At 37.3% G+C, this 20,894-nt stretch overlaps 3 protein-coding genes across 3 annotated transcripts; 2 read left to right on the forward strand and 1 right to left on the reverse strand.

The window, feature by feature from the left end:
* Positions 1 to 2,235: 2,235 nt before the first annotated feature.
* On the reverse strand, positions 2,236 to 4,397 carry U3-55K (U3 small nuclear riboprotein factor 55K). The gene has a single exon (XM_085949629.1). It carries the CDS (start codon positions 4,277 to 4,279, stop codon positions 2,903 to 2,905), a length of 1,377 nt encoding a protein of 458 aa, XP_085805755.1. The 5' UTR covers positions 4,280 to 4,397; the 3' UTR covers positions 2,236 to 2,902.
* A 355-nt stretch (positions 4,398 to 4,752) lies between these two features.
* LOC147069969 (centrosomal protein 20) lies at positions 4,753 to 20,501 on the forward strand. The gene is made up of 3 exons (XM_085949630.1): positions 4,753 to 4,889; positions 17,934 to 18,149; positions 20,013 to 20,501. The coding sequence occupies exons 1-3, from the start codon at positions 4,862 to 4,864 to the stop codon at positions 20,165 to 20,167; spliced, it is 399 nt and encodes a 132-aa protein (XP_085805756.1). The 5' UTR covers positions 4,753 to 4,861; the 3' UTR covers positions 20,168 to 20,501.
* Positions 4,990 to 12,372, forward strand: LOC147069970 (uncharacterized). Its single transcript, XM_085949628.1, has one exon. It carries the CDS (start codon positions 5,088 to 5,090, stop codon positions 7,635 to 7,637), a length of 2,550 nt encoding a protein of 849 aa, XP_085805754.1. The 5' UTR covers positions 4,990 to 5,087; the 3' UTR covers positions 7,638 to 12,372.
* Positions 20,502 to 20,894: the final 393 nt, after the last annotated feature.

Here is a 20,894-nt window from a genome sequence, read left to right on the forward strand (position 1 = left end):
AGATTGGGAGACTGCGTTGGCTAGGTCATGTGCACCGTATGAATGACAATGAACCGGCAAAGAGAGTGATGTCCAGCAATCCAATAGGACGTAGAAGAAGAGGCAGGCCAAAGATTCGCTGGTTAGATGGAGCTGCCAGTGACTGCCGTATTCTGGGGGTACCAAATTGGAAAGCGGCCACACTGGATAGGGACAGGTGGAGGGAGCTGTTGGAGGAGGCCAGGACCCACACCGGGTTGTCGCGCCCCTGATGATGATGACTGTTCGGTTATACAGAATACAGCGGAAAACGCATTTTGAAAATACCCGATATACTGGATTATTTGTTAGGTTAACCAAACCTAACCTAAACTAACAAATAATCCAGTATATCGGGTATTTTCAAAATGCGTTTTCCGCTGTATTCCGTATAACCGAACAGTACCAAATAATCTTTAACAACAAAACGAGAAAGAAAAACGAATTAATGTATGAAAAGATTGCAGGCACCAGAAGCGGCGCTCGGGGCGCTCACTACAAAGTAGGCCCCCTCCCACCCACGCATTACCCTTCACCAATGTAATAAGGGGCACGAGAAGCACAAAATAATTATTATCATCAGCGTCTCTCATAACAAAGCAATAAAAATATTATTATATTTCTCGGCGGCTTGTAATTCATATTCACAATGACGTAATTCTACCAGCGAAATATCTGACACCCAGCAACTAAACAATGTGTTCGCTGTTATTAAATAATGCCTACTCGCCCATCTATTAACAGCGCGTCCAGAAGCGGATAAAATAAAACGGCGTGCGCCCCTTTTGCTTGCCGTGTGCAATGGGCTTTGTCATATTTAACAATGTAGTATTTTCGTTAATTCGTCCCGCTGAGAAGCCAAACAACGCGTGAATCATGGGGCGAGCGGACACAGTGCTTCGTCAAAACCAGTGTGCGCTGCCATATTTGATTACGCTGTATTTTCGATGATTCGCATTGAATATGCGCGAGCGCCCCGCATGCCCGATTCTATGTGCACGGCTCCTTAGGCTTTGCCACAGAAAAGTATAGTGAACTTTACAAATTCAAGACATGAAAAAACAAAGAACTAGAAGCAGTATGTATTAGAAAGAGTAAATACAAAAATTATAAAGTAGTTATATGGAAGTACGCCGAATGAACCCTATTTTATGGATTTTTTAAAACAATGTTCACATATACTCGTCCTCACGTAACTGGAATATATCAATATCTGAAGCGATTTAGTTGAACAGTTATTGCCCTCCCAATTGGCAGGTTAGTTCTGCACCTTGGGAGAACAAGTAACTGATCTTTAAGATAGTTCTAATGGATTTAAGTTTTGTACTATTCCGTTCGAGTCGTTTTTTGCGACCCGGGTTTTGTCTTTCGGCATCTTCAGGCACAGTGTACACTCACCAAAAGGCAAATAAACACTGACAACGAATACTATGATGGCCCAATCAATTAGGCAACGTGAAATGTAACTGACGTGATGACCTATCTTCACATTTAAGTCACTTACTTACCATGACTACAGTACAAGCACCAAACGGATTGGACGAATAGCTTAGCCGGCTCGCACATCAAAACTCGTCGTCTCGTCTGCAACGTGTCGAATACGTCAATGTAACGTTATCGTTATTCACAAAACACATGTTGCCAAATGGAGCTTCGCATATTGGTCAAATGTGACTTTTTAGTTTGAAAAAACATCCAGTGCTGCTATCAACAAATCGCATGCGTTTCGGGCCTCGAGTCTAAGACGCCAGAACGCATACACACTTACGAATCGATCATTCCTATACCGGCTCACCGGTCGCCGCATCCGCATCGCTATACGTTTCAAGAGTAGATGTACTCGGTCTTCATATGCAACATCGGATCGACGTTGCTAGGTTTGATTTATGGCTGTGCGGCAGACGAGGCGAGTTTATATTCGAGAGCCGGCTTACTATTATTAACTGTATCTTTTAATATACCCTATGTTGTGTGGAGGTCAATTGTGCCATTAAGGGGGTACATGCTCAGCGTACGTCAAAATGGACTTTTATGCTATTTTCAAAGCATGATCCTGGACATTCCTTTCAAGATTTACACATTTAAAGATACTGATTATAAGCTGACCATTCAAATGTGATAAACATTCTACGAATAATGTTTGCTTTATAATAATTATTGACCTAAGAATAGTAGCCATAAATTGACCTAACCGTTTTTTTTTTTTTTTTTAAACGGTAGATGTTCAAACACGCGCGTTACTATGATCTTACTCCCTACTTCATTTATCGTTTGTCAATTAATAAATATAAAAAATCTTAACACCACTTCACATGGACGTACTGAAATATGACTATATTCTAAAACATTAGAGCGAGAGGTTTAAAAGAATACTATTTTATGTAATAAAAATTCTTTATGCAGTCATCAAATGTTCAAAATAAATATAATCGATAAGGCTTCAAAATTATGTAAATAGATTATCTACAACGTTTAAGGAATGTCGAGGATCATGCTTTGAAAATAGCATAAAAGCTTCATTTTGAAGTACGCTGAGCATGTGGGCCGTTAAGGAGAGAACATTATAATTTACTGTTCTTACTTTGTATCCACTACTTACTTCTCTGACTCTTGACCTTTGATGCTGATATAAAGAAAACATATATTCTAATAAACATTAGAGGTAAGCTCTTTCCATTTTTAGAACCACCAAGCATTGCGAACATATACCTACCAATGCTTTAACTTTCGAAATCTATCTTTCATCTCTTGCGACGTTTTGTTCACAGGGTGGATCTAAAAAAATTCTCAGCCAGCATAAAAGGAGATAATACAATATAAAAGGAGAAAATAAAAGACAATTTTATAACTAAAAAATAATATATAAGTATAATACAACTATCAATCAGGATTTTACATTAGATTTCGGTATTGGAATAATATAAATTGAGTTCTTCGCCTCTTTCACTTTCCACCAACGAGCTAATTTGTGTTCCTGGCCGACCGCGGCCAAGAGCTGACTGCCATCGGGTGAGAAACTTATCGAATTCACGAAACCGGTCACGGGAATCTCGAAAATAGGCTCTATCCGCCTGCACCCAGGGCTCAATTTCCACAACCGAATAAACCCATCGTGTGAACCGGAGGCGATCAAATCGGTGTTCAGCATAGCCGACACGCATGTGATCCATCGGGGCATGTTGTCTTCTGCACCGTGCGCTTGAGCAGCACTACAAAGCGGTTTCTTTTTGGTACTCCCCCAGACGTTCAAAGCGCCGTCTTCTCCGCACGATACAAAATGCTCTTCGTCTATCATTTTAATGCAGTCTATACTGCCTGAATGTCCGTTGAAGATCAACTGCGATTCCTCCGCTACCTTCCAGACGCGTACAGTCGTGTCTCGCCCGCCGGCAGTAACCGCTCGCTCTCGACTTAACGCATCGATAGCGGTTATAGGCGCTTGGTGTCCGAACATCGTTTCAACGTATGCCATCTCATCGAGCGACCAAACTTTCACCGACCTGTCTTTGCTGGCTGAAAACAGTTGATGGGTGTCTTTTCTGAATACTAAATCCGTCACGGTATCTCTGTGTCCTTTAAAAGTGTGCAAATGTTCCAAATTGGCCGCAGACCACACTTGTATATCATTGGTCTGTTCACATGACACTAAAAACTTGCCATCCGTTGATACAGCCAATGCCGCGATCGGCGTTGAATGACATTCGAATTTCTTATCGTTTTTGCTACCCTTCTTAAATACTAGCGTAGCCAATTTCTTTTTATCGTTGAGAGACCATTTGATAATGGAAGCGCATTTGCTACCTGAGAAAAAAGTTTGCCCATCGCTAGATATGCACAAACATGTGACGGACTGGCGGTTTTCCTTACAGCGTAAAATTGAGAAATCAGAGATAGAAGGAGCGACGCAATGATCGGCCACATTTCTATGAAGCTTCCCTTGCAGTTCTAAGTAATCCTCCTTGAGTCGTTTGTTAATGACAGCCCTGTCGAGGTCCTCGTTCTCCGTTCTTTCCCTTTCTTCTTTGACGATTTCCTCTAGATATGTTTTGGCGAGTCTCACTTTCTTCTCTTGCGCAGTTTCATATTCACCTTCTGACTCAGACCGATCTGGCACGTCTTGGAAATCCAGCTCGCTGTCGATCGATTCATTGTCACTCTCTTCCTTGGATGGCCCGTTGAAAGTCTTTTTGCTTTTTTTTAATTTCACATCGAATTTTCTCTTCGGCGCTCTCCTAGGTTTACCTTTCAAAAAGAACGACATGTCGGATATTTATTTATTATTGATAAACTGACTAAATTTGTGACACAACGTTCACAGAAAGTTGAAGCACATGTCGACAGAACGACAACCATAGATAATATACGTAAATATGACAACTACAATCATAAACTAAAAAGTAGAATCTTCAGGGTGGTCTATCAAACTAATTATTTTCCTCATAATTTTGAAGCTATTAAAATATAAATAATAATCAAGCTACAAATTAAATATTACGATAGGTAATTGAATATTTTTCAGTGTTCTATAACATGATTTGTATACCTAAATAAGTGAAAAACTATCAATTTTAAGCATGTCAATATTTGAGCTCATACAAATACGTCCGATAAAGTGTTCAAGAGGTATAATTTAAAAAAAGGCAAAATAATTGTATTAGGTGCTCTTGTTATCGTGATAATTGTCAATTATTATGATAAGCTTGACTACATGTGGATAAAAATAATTTCACAAACGTTGTTAATTTTTTTACCATAAACAATATGGGAATTGTTTTGTTTTGGTTTCTATGTTGTACGAGCTTTTGAAAAATCTGAATTTTTAGAAAAATCCTAATATTCAAGCATGTCTGCTGATAAAGACCTATTCAAGGGTATGATCATTAATATTTTATATCAACCAGACTACTTTTCTCTTTTACCTTAGTGGGAAAATTATTTTGTACGCTACCTATTTGACAAGTTTTTGACTTTTCGAGTATCGGCAAATCAGTGTCGGTTCGGTCAGGTTGGCTCCGCGTCCGGTTCTTTATGGGCTATGTTTATAGGTAAAAGTTCGTTTCAAGATTGAAATGACTGACGAGGTAATTCGTTTAGATCGCGTCTGCCGCGGTTGCCTCAAAGAAGAAGGCGATATGCGGTCGCTATTTAGGATAGAAGAGGCCGTCGACCGAAATACGCCGCGGTTAAACCAAATGTTGACATCCAGCACTCAGATAAGAATAATGGAGAACGACGGCCTTCCCTGTCAAATATGTGTACACTGCGCGAATAAACTTTACTCGGCGTACTCGTTTAAACATATGTGCGAAAGTTCCGATGCGAAACTGAGGAAATACGTGTCCAAAGTAAACCCCACCGCAATTATCCAGAACTGTCATCAAAATCATAACGCCACAGGTGTGAAACAAGAAGGGAATCTGTCGTTGACAGGAGGCACTGACATTATAGATTTCAATACAATGTTCAACTCCGAACTGCCTTCAATAAAAACGGAAATTCACGAACAATCAGACGTTCATCTGTCCCTGGTCGATCGCGAGGAAAGAAACCCGACTAACCCTAATGAAAAACATACCCAGACTAGGGTGAGAGATTTGGCCGAAATCTACAACTGTCCTCAGTGTCAAAAGATCTTCAGCTGTCTGTCAGGCCTCAATCAACATCTTTCAAAACACGGCAAGAAAAAGTTTGCCCCTTGCAGTGCGTGCGGGAAGATATTTTCCAGTCTGGGACACCTCAAAATCCACACTGTGGAAGATCACAGTGTTAAAATTCCAGAAAAAAATCCAATAACACCTCTTTTAAATTGCCAGATATGCAAATCGGCATTCGATGAAGTGGATCAGTTGAAAAAACACATGGCCGTGCACGGGAAGAAGAAAATTTACAACTGCGAAAGTTGCGAAAGAGGTTTTAATCACTCGGAGAATTATGAGACTCACACTACACAGTGCAAAGGAAAGAAGTACGCTTGTGAATCTTGCGATGTAACGTTCTCAAAATTAGACTTATTAAATACACACAATGAAACCGTGCACGAGAGCCAAAGAGAAACCGAAGTGAATAAAAATAAAACTCCTCCAATTGTTGTCCCACTCAAGACGGAAGGCGATTCAAATAATGAATTAAATCTTCCGGCTATTAAAGAAAACTTGATCGAACTCGAAGTGACGGTGAAAGAGGAGCCCCTGGAGGAGTTACTTGAAGAAGCAGAAAGGGAACAACAAGTTCTAGATGATGACCATGATTTCTCGGACGAATTTGACAATCAGGCGGACATATTGGATTTCGAAGACAACGACGGCGATATTAAATCAGAAAATTCTGACTACAAACCACCCGATTTCAAAGTCAAACGGAGAGTCGGACGACCGCGCAAAGACTCATTCGCGCACAAGAAAAAACACAAGCTCAAACATCTCAAATTGGATATCGGCCAGAACGATTCCTTGGCTGTCAGATACCCTTGCGAAGTTTGCCCTAAAATGCTCGGATCGAATCTGGCGCTGAAGATTCACATGGCCAAGCATGCGGGAAGCGGTCCCTACGGTTGCATGATCTGCGGGAAGTCCTTCAACACAGTCATCCGGCTGAAGCGGCACGAGTTGACGCACGGAATCAGCAAAAGATACAAGTGCAATTCCTGCGACAAAACTTTCAACAGGCAAGATCATCTCAACAAGCACATGTGGCAACACATGGAGAATAAGCCTCACCAATGTGATATGTGTCCGCGGGGCTTCATGAGGTCCGAACACCTCGAAAGACACAAGGCCGCCCTCCATTCTGGCAAAGAGAAAAATCCCAAAACGACATTCTGCCCGATCTGCAATAGAGGATTCACGACCGAGAAATATTTGGAGACTCACATGCGCATGCACACCGGCGACAAGACCTTCACTTGCAAAGTCTGCGAAAAGTCGTTCAACTCGAAATGGCACCTCAAAGAGCACAACAAGTGGCACTCGGCGGAGAAACCTTTCCTCTGTTCGGAATGTGGACAAAGGTTCATAAGAAACGATTATCTTGTTATCCACATGCGGAGGCACAAAGGAGAGAAACCTTACAAGTGTAAATTCTGTGGAAAAGGTTTCCCGAGAGCCACTGATCTCACTGTCCATGAAAGATATCACACGGGAGAGAAAACACATCTCTGCACCGTGTGCGGAAAAGGGTTTCAACGACAGTACAATCTTACTGTTCATTTACGAGTACATACTGGAGAAAAACCATACGTGTGCTCATACTGCGGGAAGAGATTCGCGCAGGGCAACGATCTGAAGTCACACGTTCGCCGGCACACTGGCGAACGTTACAACTGCGAAGTATGCGGGGAGGGCTTCATTCAAGGTTACCACCTGACCCAGCACAAGCGGAGCGTGCACGGCATCGACTGCAGCTCTCACATCCGCCGCGTGGAGAAACACCCGCAGGCCAATCCGCAGAACCAGCCCAATCACGTCCCGTCCAAGCACCGGAACCGCGCCGCCGCCCACCAGCAGGACCTGGCTGCCCAACTCGCCGCCACCATCTCCGCACAGATCCAGCAGGCCAATGACACCCTACAGTTTCCCGTCATCGGAAATATCAATCCGGAAATTCCACCCCAAAAACTTTGAATCCCCGTGTGACTGAAACAATACACTAGGAAATCGGTTAACCAGGCTAAAACCCTAATGTCGACACTGGATAATTGATTACTAAACGTTTCCAAAGGTTTTTGTAGTATAATCAGGTGAATTGTTATCACTAGGTCAGCAAATGGTTGGAAACTTGTTTGTAACTGTAACATTACATTACTCTGTCAGTGTGATTAATCAATCCAGATCAGTGATTCCCGAACTGACTTGAACGATTCACAAAATTTTGTGAATAAAAATAGTATTTGAACCTCTCTGTTACATAGTGTATAGGAAGGTTTACTAATTTTTAAATTATGATGCATCAGTTAAATATCGTGTCATTCCTTCATATCCTTTGCCACATTACCGAGGATGGTGATCACTGAAATTACAAGCGTTGCCAATAAACTAACTTGCGAGACTTGTATTTGTTTTGGGATTTTGGTAGTAGTAAAGAATGAACTAATTGAGGAATTGCATTGTCAAAAATGAATATCTTTTCCTACTGCGCCCGGTACCTATTGTTTCTATCAGAGCGTTCAATTTTTGCATGCGAACATTGACGATGCCGGACAGTATTGATGCTTCACTATGTTGTACTAGCATGCCGATTAGTTTTGGGCAATTTAAAAATATGTAAACGATAACTCAGGTATTCGAAGACGTATAATCCAAAGTGTAGGAAATACATATCCAGTATTTTTTTTTTCAAAACTTCACTAACTCTCCTACTGGCAATGTCTTCCCATGCATTACTTAGCAGCAAATTAACGAAGGAATGCGTATACAACCATATAAGTAATAATTTAGACATGGGATCCTTTTTTTTATTTTAATTTTATGTTTATGCTACATCACTATTTTCGGATTGAGAATAGATGCCGTAGAGACACGGAATTTTTTTGTCCACGCAGCGAGATTTTCTTTTCATTTATCCGTTTAAGATAACAACACAAAAATTATAAAATTTCATATGTAAGAGGCGATACTTTTCTAAGAGATTTCCTGCCTATATCTTTAGGGCTAAGACAACGTTATGATTTGCAGTATTTATTATCATGGGGCGAAAGTAAAAAAATAAGTAAAACGTTTTGTTCAAAACACAGAACTAGTCATATTATGGTAGGTCACAGTGGAACCAACTATAAATCAATGAACGCAATAGCTCCCGTTTTGGCCTGGTGTATAGCTGAAACTCCTGGGAAGACATGCATGTTACATGATTCCATATGTCTTTCGACCCCTCTTATGCATCAATCATATAAGCACACAGAGGGTAGTTTTGTATGGAAGTATTAGCACATATTGTAACAATTACAATAAGTTAGTTGTAATCGTTACAATAAGTGCTATGTTTTAACAGCACCTCTCTTGGGTGTACTAAATTTTAGAGTGAGATAGACAGTTTTGACTGTTTAGATGGCTAACTTATTGTAACAATTATAATACTTTGATACAAACATATGAAAAACTACGCTCCATAGCTGCCGATAGCAGTCTTGTGTATAGAATAGATGCGCTGGAATGCCTACACCGGATTCTGTTCGTACATATACTATATTTGCATGGAAACCTAATTAGATTCGTCCAGCGGATCCACAATTAAATGGGTTTTTTGCCTTGTGTTCTGGCCCTTCCGTGTATATTTTGTAATACACCCTAAGTAATTTTTCCGTCGGGTCGAGGTCCCAAAAAACATGATTAGGAATCACTGGTCTAGGTAATGGAATGTCTTCTGTATTACCGTATTGTAGTCAGCGAAACAAAGTCTGGCAATTCCTACATAGTTCAATTCACACAAACCCAATTGGACTAAGTGCTCATCTGCATTCATGGACTTAAAGAGGTCCGCACTGTTCTGATCTTTGCCATTCCTTAGTTCTGGTTGTAAACTGTTCTATCAAAAAGATATAAAATTATTTTTAATGCAATAATATTTTATGGACTGTCTTAAGCTATCTTTTCTGTGTATATTTATACAACTGAGCACATTCTTCAGAGTGATGACTATTATTTTTATAGAGTGATTGTATTTTCCGTTGTCGGCTGTATACAAATAATATTTTGTATCAACAAACTGACAAAATAAAATCTTATAATCTATTGAATGAATTTTAATGTTAATATTGTAAATAGATCTTGGTAAAATGCCATTGTTAAATTAAATATTAAATAGTACTTAATCCACTTAATTTATCATGATGATCGGGACCGGTCTCATCACTTGGTGCAGCGGGTCGGCGTATTGTGTTTCATTGATACTCGAGCGACTCATCAAAAATTATTGGATTTGAGAATGAAACTACCATAATATTATTTTCGTTTATTAAAACTTTAAAATGTTTTATTTACACACAACTTGCTTTGTGAGTAATCATTTTCAAGCATGAACAATATGATAAGTATATCATGAAGTCAAAATCTAAAATTAAAAACTGCAAGCTGAATGCGAAACATAAAGAACCTTTCCGATTAAATTCGAAGCCATTCTTGACGGCAGTTTTACGGATGTGCTTGTGTGTTATGTGGTTTATTTTCTCTATTCTCTTATTTTTTGTATCCTGTTTTGACAATATCCATCAAAGCTGGCGAAACCGGTACCAATTGTTGTTAAATTGTGTCAATTAAGTAGGCAATGTATTCCTTTTTATTTAATTTAATAATGCATGAACATTTGCGATATGATTTCGTTTTTATAATTTAGAAATGCATAGTATCTTTATTCAATTAAGAGAATGCTTGGTTTTATTTCACAACTTCAGGCTAACTGCTCGTAATTTCACTGTCTTAATGACAATGTGTATACCTCAAACATGATTAAAATGAACTGACACGTATTAGTCACTAAATACCTTATAAATGGTACTCTTTACTCAGTGTTTTTCAACCTCGGAGCACAGTTAATCCTGTCCCAAACTCAAATGGCACACCGAGCATCGATATAATTATCAGACATGACGCTCCCCTATATTTAAAGTGCTGCAACACCGTTCGACATATGAAACAATCACTGACAACGTTCGAAACAGTTAGTTGGCTGATCAATCGTCGTCGTAAACTAATATACGTGTAGATGAACTGCCAAAGTGATCACTTAGATCTTGTCCAGATGGAGTGTGTCCCACTGCGCCTTACGCTCAAGTACCAAATATGTGTACCTGCTAGGAACAAGCTAGGTGACGTAATTCATTTTTGAATCGGCATAAAAAACCAACGCAAGTACGAGAAGAAGGGCCAACAACTACATCATGACACACGGTTCCCTTGAAATTTTATATGTCGCGATAACTGGCAAGATGTATTCTTGCCATTGTACGATCTAGATGACGTAATTTATTTTAAAATGGCTATTAAACTGTCGTTTCGTGCTCGAAGCGGTCGTAATTCATTTTGGAATGGCCATAAATACGCTGCATTGTCGAGTCAGGCGATCGCTTGCACTTGTCACACGGCGAGTGCATGGAATGCGTGCGAGTCAAATCGTGCCATCTGGACAAGGCTTTAATTGCACCTAGCCCAGTTGTAGATAATATACTGTTTGTTGCTATGGGTGTGGTTTGTTAGAAGGGTTGACATTATATTATTATGCTTTTCATAGTTAAAACATAAGAACACTTGGCAACACACCAGTTGAAAAACACTGCTTTACTGTGCTGTTAGCTATCTATTGATTTGTAAAAGTTACATGAGATCTGAATCTTTAATATTGAAGGACCATTTATAAGTTCTTTAAAATGTGAAGTAACTAATAGGTATCAATTAGTTTTAATTATACTTGGAAGATACACATTTTGAGATTTGAGATACACAACAAATGAGAGCGATAACCTAGAACATTGTGCTGTCTTGCTTACATCCAATAAGTGCCTTGTCAGACTGTATAAAGAGACACGTCACGTCACACATAGATGATGTCTCAACCCGAATAGTAAATGTCGAAAGTCAGTTTCTGGTGTAATTTTAACAAAATTTGGAAAGTGCGCATGCTGAAGATATAAATTAATCCGTGTAACTTCTGAACTGTCCGCATGATGTATTTTTCACAAGCATACACATGGGATGTCAACGATACGAACATTAATTATTGTGTAAATAAATTATTTTTGAATAAATGGACTTGTGTGTATTTGTAAAAATTATTGAAAAGATTAATAGCTAGGTAAATAATGTGTGACTATTGTAAAAAACTATTTTTTTTACTGTTGCATGTTCGTCAGTGGAGGTTTTTAAATGTTTAGGTTATCCCCGTACGATTATTTATATATTGTCATATTAATCCAGGCTCAATATGTTTTAAATCTATTCGTAGATTAAAATATCGGGTGTAATTAATGTATTCTCTGATAATTAGATGGTGTTGGGTTAGTGCACAGATATTGTATGTCCAATTTTAAATTGAGCTATGTAGTATGTATACACAAAGCGCATTATACCTTAATTCCCCGTTTATTATTGGATATACTGCTGACAGTAGGTACGTATTATCGCGGCTGTAATAAGAAAATTTATGTGTGAACATGTATTTTTACCCCACGATGGCCGCGCGGCTTAAGCGTCGTGGGTCTGGCAAGTACAAGTACACATATTGTTTTTCAATTTGTCTATGAGTCAGAGTATGGACCTAATAGGTTTAGCAAGTGGCTGACATCCATTTCTCATAAAAACAAAATCTGTTAATACAAAACCTCCACTGTGTGGAGGCCCATATGATCCTATTAAGATCGTACATGGTCGAATCAAAAAAAAAAAAATCAAACACGTATCATCCTGCAGTTGCAAGATTGCATGCATGAATCAAAAAAGTTCGGAAATTTCTGAATTTTCATGCAACAGTTGGGATAGTAAAACGATAGTGGCTAACCTACCGGTAAAAAAACGTACTACACCGTTCCTGATTTTTACGACATGTGAAATAGTACCATAAAATAACATCACGTCTCGCTTACTCTTGAAGAATGAGATTGGAGAGACAGTCAGCACTTTTAAGTGTATACAGTTATTGTCACGATAATTAAATACACACTATTGCTGCCTGTTAAACCATGTACAGGCGCTATAACGCTGTGAAAATATAGTACTTTTATATGGGGTATTTGGAAAAATATTGTCTCATTCAAATATATTATAAACATATCTATTTCAACTTTGATTTTGAATGAAATGGAATTTTACAAAATATCTTCTCTGTTCTGGCAGAACACACTAACTGGAGAATACTAGTTTTGAGTAATTTGACTTTGAAGTTGTTAAAATGTTTGAAATAATGGTCTATCATGTGAGTTTATTAAGTAATCGTAAAAAGGATGACTTTAAAATAAAGACTGTTTATTTGTTAAGAAGGTTTCCAGACGGTAAAGTTTGAAATAAGGAACATTTTGGTACTAACTCAATGTCATTTTTTCGAATTAGTGTTTTCTGCTAGAACAGTGACGATATATGAAAACTGCACATACAATATCTTTACACCAACTAACCATCGGTATGTAATAAGTAAGCATTAATGGGAATGCGTCATGCATTTGTATAGCAAGCAATTTTTTGTTGGCATTGAGAGAATAATTGGCTTTCGAGTTTTTTTTTTTCAAACAGCGCCTCATCAGTATTTAAGAAAAATATTTTTTGACCAAATGAGTATACAAATACCAAATTCTATGGTGGTGAAGTAGTCTATGTGATGTTTTGATATTTATTTGTTGGAAAACCTCAATGGCAAAAACTGCCTGAAGATAACAATACCCACGTACTACAGTAATTAATGTGTTGTAATATTATACATACTGTGGATAGCTGTGGCAAAGGGAGAAAATAGACTATGGAGATCCGACATAAATGGTGCATACTATACTTTTTGAGTCATACCTATTTGTTTCCGTTTAACTAAGAATCCAAATTGCAGAAGGTTTCGGTTAGTTTTTAAAATTTAATCAAACCGTAATAGTGGAGGTTCAACAAAAATTGTGGCATAAAATGGCATTAATTTTAGATATTTTATAGAATATTTTTTATCTATTATAGTTTGGCTTCCGTGGGGTTTAATTAAATTTTAAAAACTAACCAACAAGGTTGCGATTTGTATTCTTAGTTCAGTGAAAACAAATAAGTATGTCTGATACAGTTTCGTCTGCGCTATTTATGTCGGATCTCCACAGCCTACCTCCAGCCTTTGTCACTGGTCGATAGTGATGCATTCAATTATTTTTGTCATCACGCAAATTTAATATACTGTTTATTACAAATATTATTTTTGTGTAGAAACTTATTTCTCCAAAGCGCAGTGCTAATTATTTTTCTACAAATAATTTGAATTCAAATTTAAAGATGTCGCTTGTCTCTTAACACAATCACTGCTCAACTTTTAATTAACTTTCAATTACCACATTTAAATAACACGTTAATTATTTATAATGGCCAAGTACTCCAAACGCACTAGTTGCGGTGTTAGCACTAAATGAGTTAAGTTATAAGTTCAGTACTTCCAGTATGGAATAATACATCAATCTGCACTGTTTTGTGGCAAATACTTTGTTATTAAACTAAACTATCTTATATTAAATCCTAAAATTATTTTTTACAAGTCACATGCCGAGTGTAAAAACATGTTTAGTGCAGAGGCGCTTCATAGCCTGAGAAAGATATTTGAAATAAATCAAAGTAAAACAATTCAAAAGAGTCGACACTAAAAATGCCACCCGTGGCGCAATTTTCTTCAGTTTTGGTTAAAATAAAACTAACATACTTGCAGGCACAATGATATGCATGTTCAAAGAGGTGGAATATAGTGTAGGGGCCCTCCAACGCTTTTAAAATATATGAGGTAGCCCTCTGCACCTAAATGTTTGGACATCACCGGTCATTTGATATTTAATTCTGATATCTATGAAATTTGCTGATACGCCGATGTATTCTAAAGCTGATTATTTTTGACTAGAATTTTTTTTAACTTAATTCTTTTTCTTCTATAATAATAATATGTTGCTTGATATACAAATGTACAACGCAGTCCAATTGTTTGATGTCACATTTATTCACAGTAAGAAATACAAGATAATATTTCACTTTCATGTTGAAATCTCGCAATAAAGCTATCCTTACAGGTATAGATATACCATCAAAAATTGTTAGGTGTTGGAATTTACAACTAAGTTTATCTCGGTATAAAAGTATTGAATGATATGTCAAATTTAATGTCAACATGTGGAGCCCTCACTTAGCAGAATACTTTATACTGGTGGATCTATACTAAAAATGTTGCAAAATATTTTAATTATTAGATATTAAATTACGCAAAATAGGTGAGCCAAATACCGACGACAATGTTTGATAAAAATCAGCAGATTTCAATTGCAAAATTAACTAATCATCGAAACCATTACAAAACACAAGCTTATGGATGAAGTGATATTTTGTAGAATTATTTATGACCCATTTCACTCACCACCTCAACAAGTCATTTATGACATAATTAAAAAAATTATACATTTTTGGCAGGGGGTTATATCAGTGAAGCGTGGAGGTAGGATGTGGATATCCATCGTAATTAGTGCAACTACTAATACAATTATTGCCGATGGTATTGGTTTAGTTGTTAAAAGTCAATTAAACCCTACCTAACCAAACCACAGGAGGTGGAGATTCCACAAAAATAGTGCACACTTTGTCAGTCATGTGCATCACCACATACAGTACCATTAATAATAATATATTATGTCATATAGCAGGTAGTAAATCTATGGAAAAAAGGCAGTGACCTAAAACAAAACCCTTTTAAAATACGGCCAGACAAATTGCTGATGGTCTTAGTTTTTTTTTTTTTTAATTCAATTAAACCCTGCCAGCCAAACTTTAATAGATAAAAAATATTCTATCTAAAATAATGTATGATTTCATGATCATAATGGAATCAGATAATCGAGGCTATCAATATGTGAAGCTTACCCAGCTAACAGTATTAGAACATGTTGTGACCCATCGATTGAAAATGATGTGTAGACAATTCGATTTTCAACATGAAAGCAAATTTTATTGTGTTTGAGTTTACCACAAACAAGCAAAGATATTGGCCGAAAGTAAGCCAAGAGTTTTAATTGATTTAACTCCGAGAAATACTATTCATATGTGATAGATTAATGAACTCTGTACTATATTAGTTCTGCAGTTTGTCTATGGACAGATTGTGAAAGATTTTGTAATAATAATTGATAGCTATATTAATATAGAGATGAAATAATGTGCAATTGTTTTAAATGTGCACACTCTTCTGTGAGATATCCAAATGTCGATATTTATATTTTGTATTTTCAATTCTTGTACCAAAAAATGCCATATAGAATTACTCGAAAATAAAATAAAACTTTTGAACTGACATGATGCATTCTTATTGATTCAAATCCGTACTTTGCAAACTTTTTATTTCCATAGATTGTAAAGTCCGCACAATATTGAAAACTATTCTCTCTGTCTTCTACTTGTTTGGCCATATCCGCCCGTTAGTTGGAGCATATGGACACCACGAGGCGCCTCCAAGAAAGAATCCCTGTCGCCCGCCAGTCTTCTTGCATCGTTCCAGGTCAAATCAGCATCCCATAGCTCCGCCGTATACACTCTATAGATGGTATTTAGCGCCAGAACGCCGGAATCCAGTTGGCTTGAAGAACAGGCAAGCCAGGTTAAAATTCTCTTCTGGCATCCGCAGCATGTGGCCAAGCCAGGTCCAACGTCGCCTCTTCACTCTCACCGTGATGAGAGGCTGCTTGGTGCGTTCTCTAAGCTCAGTATACAGTCGCTCTGAGCCTTCATAAGGTGCCATGATTTGCTACCGTAAAACAGCACAGTCAGAATACAAGCGTCGAATAGGCGGCATTTGGTTTTGACCGAGCACAATCGTGAGTCTCAAACACTCCGCATCGAGTTGAATGTTGCTCCAGCCATACCCATTCGGATGGTGAGCTCTAGAGGTGATTTAGAAATACTGTCACCAGTGTGCTTACTCGAGTCTCGGCATGTACCACCTATACTCAGTACGTGTGACCCAATAAACTTGTTCGAAGTGAGATCATTGCCAGGACTCGCTAGTTGGTACAGTTGGTAGACTTTCAATACCATTGACATTAAATGCGCGCGAGCAAGATAGCATAATACACGTCTAGCCGTGATATACTCAACTCTCATTGCTCTCCCTTTCTCACCAGTTGTAAAGTTAGTAAAGTGAAAGACAGAAATGGTGACATGTTCGTTTTATATTAATAATATGGAGTTAGTTTTAGTCCCGTAATAGGTACTAGTGCTTGAGTTCTGATAAGTATTTACTTGTTTATTATATAAATAATTTGTGTAAAAATGGCTTCTATAAAGTCAAGTAAGCCAAACGCTCTATATAATATCCCAAATACTAGTAAGTATTTTGGAACAAGTTTAGATACCAAGTATTTTCTTATACTGGTCTAAAGTCTTCAAAATCGACCAATTTTCCCACCTCTAGCGAGCTCTCTCTGCAACATGCCATCTCCCGTACCTCCAGGTATTTAAAGCTGTCGACGCTCTCGATGTTTTTCCCCTCGCTCATCAGAGGGAAATCTGGATCAGGACAGGTGCTGTTGTATAAAACGTTGGTTTTCTTTGCGTTGATTTTTTAATACTTTACCCACTTCAAAAATTACACAAAATATCGTCGGTCCCTATTAAAATAGTCGGATCTGCAAAATACTATTTTTCAGTACGAGCAATCAAAGATGTTTCATCAAATATCCTTTGTGACCTATTGCTTGCCATAATGAATAAAAATACGGGTTATAGAAACTTTTCTAAACGTTTATAAAAACATCCGTCTGTCCGGTGAACATAGCAGCAGCTGTCAGATCCGACGCATCTTGCTCACCCACGCCCAGCCAACAATGTCGGTTGGTTAGAACCGACATTGTTATTCGGACACTCTCGGTAGATCCGTCATTTTTAACTTGAATGTCTCGAAATTTTTCAAACAAACAAAAAAAACTGATTGTGGTATAAATGTTTAAAGTGTTTAAATAACTTTTACGTAATAATCCGAAAATGACAAAATTTCAGATCCGACTTTTTTAATAGGGACATTGGACAGGGATAAACGGTCTTTTTATATGCCCTGCAAATTGGCAAATAAATATCACAGCAGTAGTGTGAAGTTCTCTGCGAATGAACATACAATGCGAAATCTCTTCTAGCTGACCTAATCAGTATCCTTTTTGCTTCTCCATCTCTAAAGAACAGGGTATTTTTAACATGTTTGGTGTTTAATAGATTTTATTTCCTTATCTATAGTGATCAAAGATGCCCTCGTTAAAGAAGGGTACATACCGAAAATGCAGGCAGATATGAGGGTCAAGGTTATGAATATCTTGAAGAATTCTGCGTCCCAGAAACCAGAAGACCACAACGTACCCAAGATGTCTGAGGACGTTTTAATTCTCAATGCATTAGTGAGAGAATATCTTGATTGGATCGGATATGTTTACTCGTCATCGGTGTTTCAAGCAGGTCAGTTTTTTTTTATGTATACACTCTCAGTAGGTATATTGTTTATTTACAATGGTCCAATGAACATTGTATTAAAACTATGAAAATTATGTCAAAATTGTTAACGAACATTTAATACAGATCCAGATGACCTTGAATTTTTGTTTCCTGATGCATATCGGAAATATTGTTCATATAGGTACAGATATTCCAACAGGGCTTATTCTAAATAGTTAACAATGGTAACATGTTTCCGTTATTTTTCTTGACCCAAAATAACACGGATAACACTCAGGGCAATTCTGTATACAAGGCAGTTATCTGCAATAATTGGTAAGATACGGCACTGCGTTTTACTTGATTCCAAATGCATCCGATTAGAATCTCCAATTGGACTTTTTATATATATTTTATATTTGGAATCAAGTATGACGTGTTAAAAAATATGTTGCAGTACTACAGTAGCTCGCGGTTAACGCGGTCATGAAGAAACATCACGCCTGACAGTTAACTTCCCGGGATAATTAACTTCTTGAATATGACATCATGTTTATCACTTTTTTATTGATTTTATAGTTAAAGTGATATGTTACTCTTGGTCTGGACTAGGCTTGTTACAAAATATTGTGCATTTTGAAATGCATTTAACTTAAATTCCTTGAATGCAGCCTTATTACATTACGGTCAACTATCCTTTCAACATGAAAAATTACCGAGCCTTTAAAAATCCTTGCACAATCTATTTAATAGGTACTTCTTGGTTCCTTGGGGGCCTAGTAGGTATAGTGGTTGTGTCGGCATAATGCACAAGTACCTACCCACATTTATTTTTTAATGTATTTTTTTGTCATGGATGGCTTGTGAAGTTGTTTTACCTCCTGATACACCCCTGTTACAGGCGGGCTTCTCCCGGTGTAAAATAATCATTTAGTAGCTATAAGTCGAAACGTAACCCTGACTTCTAGAAACGGCTTCATAAAACATCTAATCTGATTCTTTGTTCAACCACGTAAGTATTTTTTATTCATAAGTAAAGGCCTTCGTCCGGTGTGTGAAAGTCACATATTGGGCGGAGGTGTAATTAAGATAAATTTAATTTAATTTAAAAAGTATAAATGATGATGGATGAAAGAGATAATTTTAAGATTAAATATAAGTACTTATTCAAATATAATAAATCTTGCCGCGCATGGCGGCAACGTTAAAATCTCCGCGCGCCTGCGCCGAGGTGGTCCTCGTGATTCGTCAAATCAAAAAGATCACGCGATAAAATTTGGCCAATCACGAGAGTCCTTTTTGCTGGTCGGCGTGGGTACGGGAAATTTAAAAAGAGAAAAAGAAAGTTAGTAAGCGTCCCTTTTCCAACATGTACGGACCTGCGAAACTTATTGTAAAAACAAAATATATAAACCTGTCAAGAAAATTTAAAATATAAGATAATACCAAGTTACGCACGAGACAGACGTGGTTTCATTTAATTTCTCCTCAATTTAAAATATCTTTTTTTGTGAATCCGGGGTTCGCTGGACACCCGAGCTAGCCGCTGGAACCCCGGACATCTCACTCCCATAACAAATAACAGGCGTGAATGGTTTACAACTGATTCTCATGGTCTTAGCTACCTGCATACATATAACTAGAAATGGTGAAAAAAATGGAGAAATGAAAAAATATTACTCACAGTCCCACAAACTTATCTGTAGAGCGGACAAAAATGGAATTACAATGACGCTATATTGAATACGTCATTCCACTGTCAGATTCTATTCAGTTGCGAGTCTTCATTGGGTAGTTTTCGACTGTGGCTCCCCCTCAATTCTCCAGATAAGTTTGTGGCACTATACAATTATTTGCTAGAGAAAGTCATTTCTATTATTGTTACAGAATCCGGTATGCATTCTGAAAAATTATCCCGCAGCAAGCTGGCATCTTCCCTTGGAGTCTCCGATGAAGATAATTCAGCCTCACTTCCACTCCTGCTTAATATCGTCGCAACATATAAGGAAAACGCTACATCCAATTTATCTGATAACTCTTGAAATGAAAAGGTATCGAGAGCTAAGCTGCAAGTCTGAACAATATGTCGACTTTGTATGCAGATGTATGACATTATAAAGCCATCTTGGAAATCAACATTAATTATGTAAAATATCAATTACTTAGATGAAAAAAACGGCATTCACATCTTTCATAAACTGGATGTCCTAATTCAGCATTTCCCAACCTTTTTGACTCGCGTACCACTTGGTAGTACATCACGCTTAACTGTACCACTTCGTAAAAATGATTGTATTTCGAGAAATTTGTTATTCTATTTGCATTATAAATTTTATAGGGTGACTATATTTCCCAGAACTCAATTTATTTAAGTTTAAAAAAAAATACCAAAGGTTTTATTTTTTCTGATAAAAATGAGACATTTGAACTTTACATATCACAATGTTTTTTTTTTAATAAAGGTGCCGAAAAGCTCATTTCTTGTCGAAATTCAAAACCAGGACATTTAAAAAAGTTTTTTTTAACTAATTTTTATTAAAAAAAAAATTACTTATATAGAATTAAATTAAATTTTTTGGTTAAAAAAAAAATTAAATGCGCCGCAGGCAATTATTTCCAAAAATTACCGATATTAATAGAAAATATATGAATATAAAATTAATTAACACGGTAAATGTAAAAATTCTTCTGATGAAAACGAGACAATTTTTTTGATGATGATTCAATGATTTTTTTTTACTTTTACGTACCACCAACTATCCACTCGCG

Source organism: Rhyacophila brunnea, unplaced genomic scaffold, assembly GCF_057557595.1.
Source record: "Rhyacophila brunnea isolate RB1 unplaced genomic scaffold, BYU_Rbru_1.0 scaffold_22, whole genome shotgun sequence".
In the NCBI taxonomy this organism is placed as follows: Eukaryota; Metazoa; Arthropoda; class Insecta; order Trichoptera; family Rhyacophilidae; genus Rhyacophila; species Rhyacophila brunnea.

Bases quoted from the DNA above. Each gene is read 5' to 3' on its own strand.
- U3-55K (XM_085949629.1), bottom strand. From the start codon at position 4,279: ATGTCGTTCTTTTTGAAAGGTAAACCTAGGAGAGCGCCGAAGAGAAAA.
- LOC147069969 (XM_085949630.1), top strand. From the start codon at position 4,862: ATGTCTGCTGATAAAGACCTATTCAAGG. The intron at 4,890-17,933 runs GTATGATCATTA...CCTTATCTATAG, and splicing joins TGATAAAGACCTATTCAAGG to TGATCAAAGATGCCCTCGTT. The intron at 18,150-20,012 runs GTCAGTTTTTTT...TTATTGTTACAG, and splicing joins GTCATCGGTGTTTCAAGCAG to AATCCGGTATGCATTCTGAA.
- LOC147069970 (XM_085949628.1), top strand. From the start codon at position 5,088: ATGACTGACGAGGTAATTCGTTTAGATCGCGTCTGCCGCGGTTGCCTC.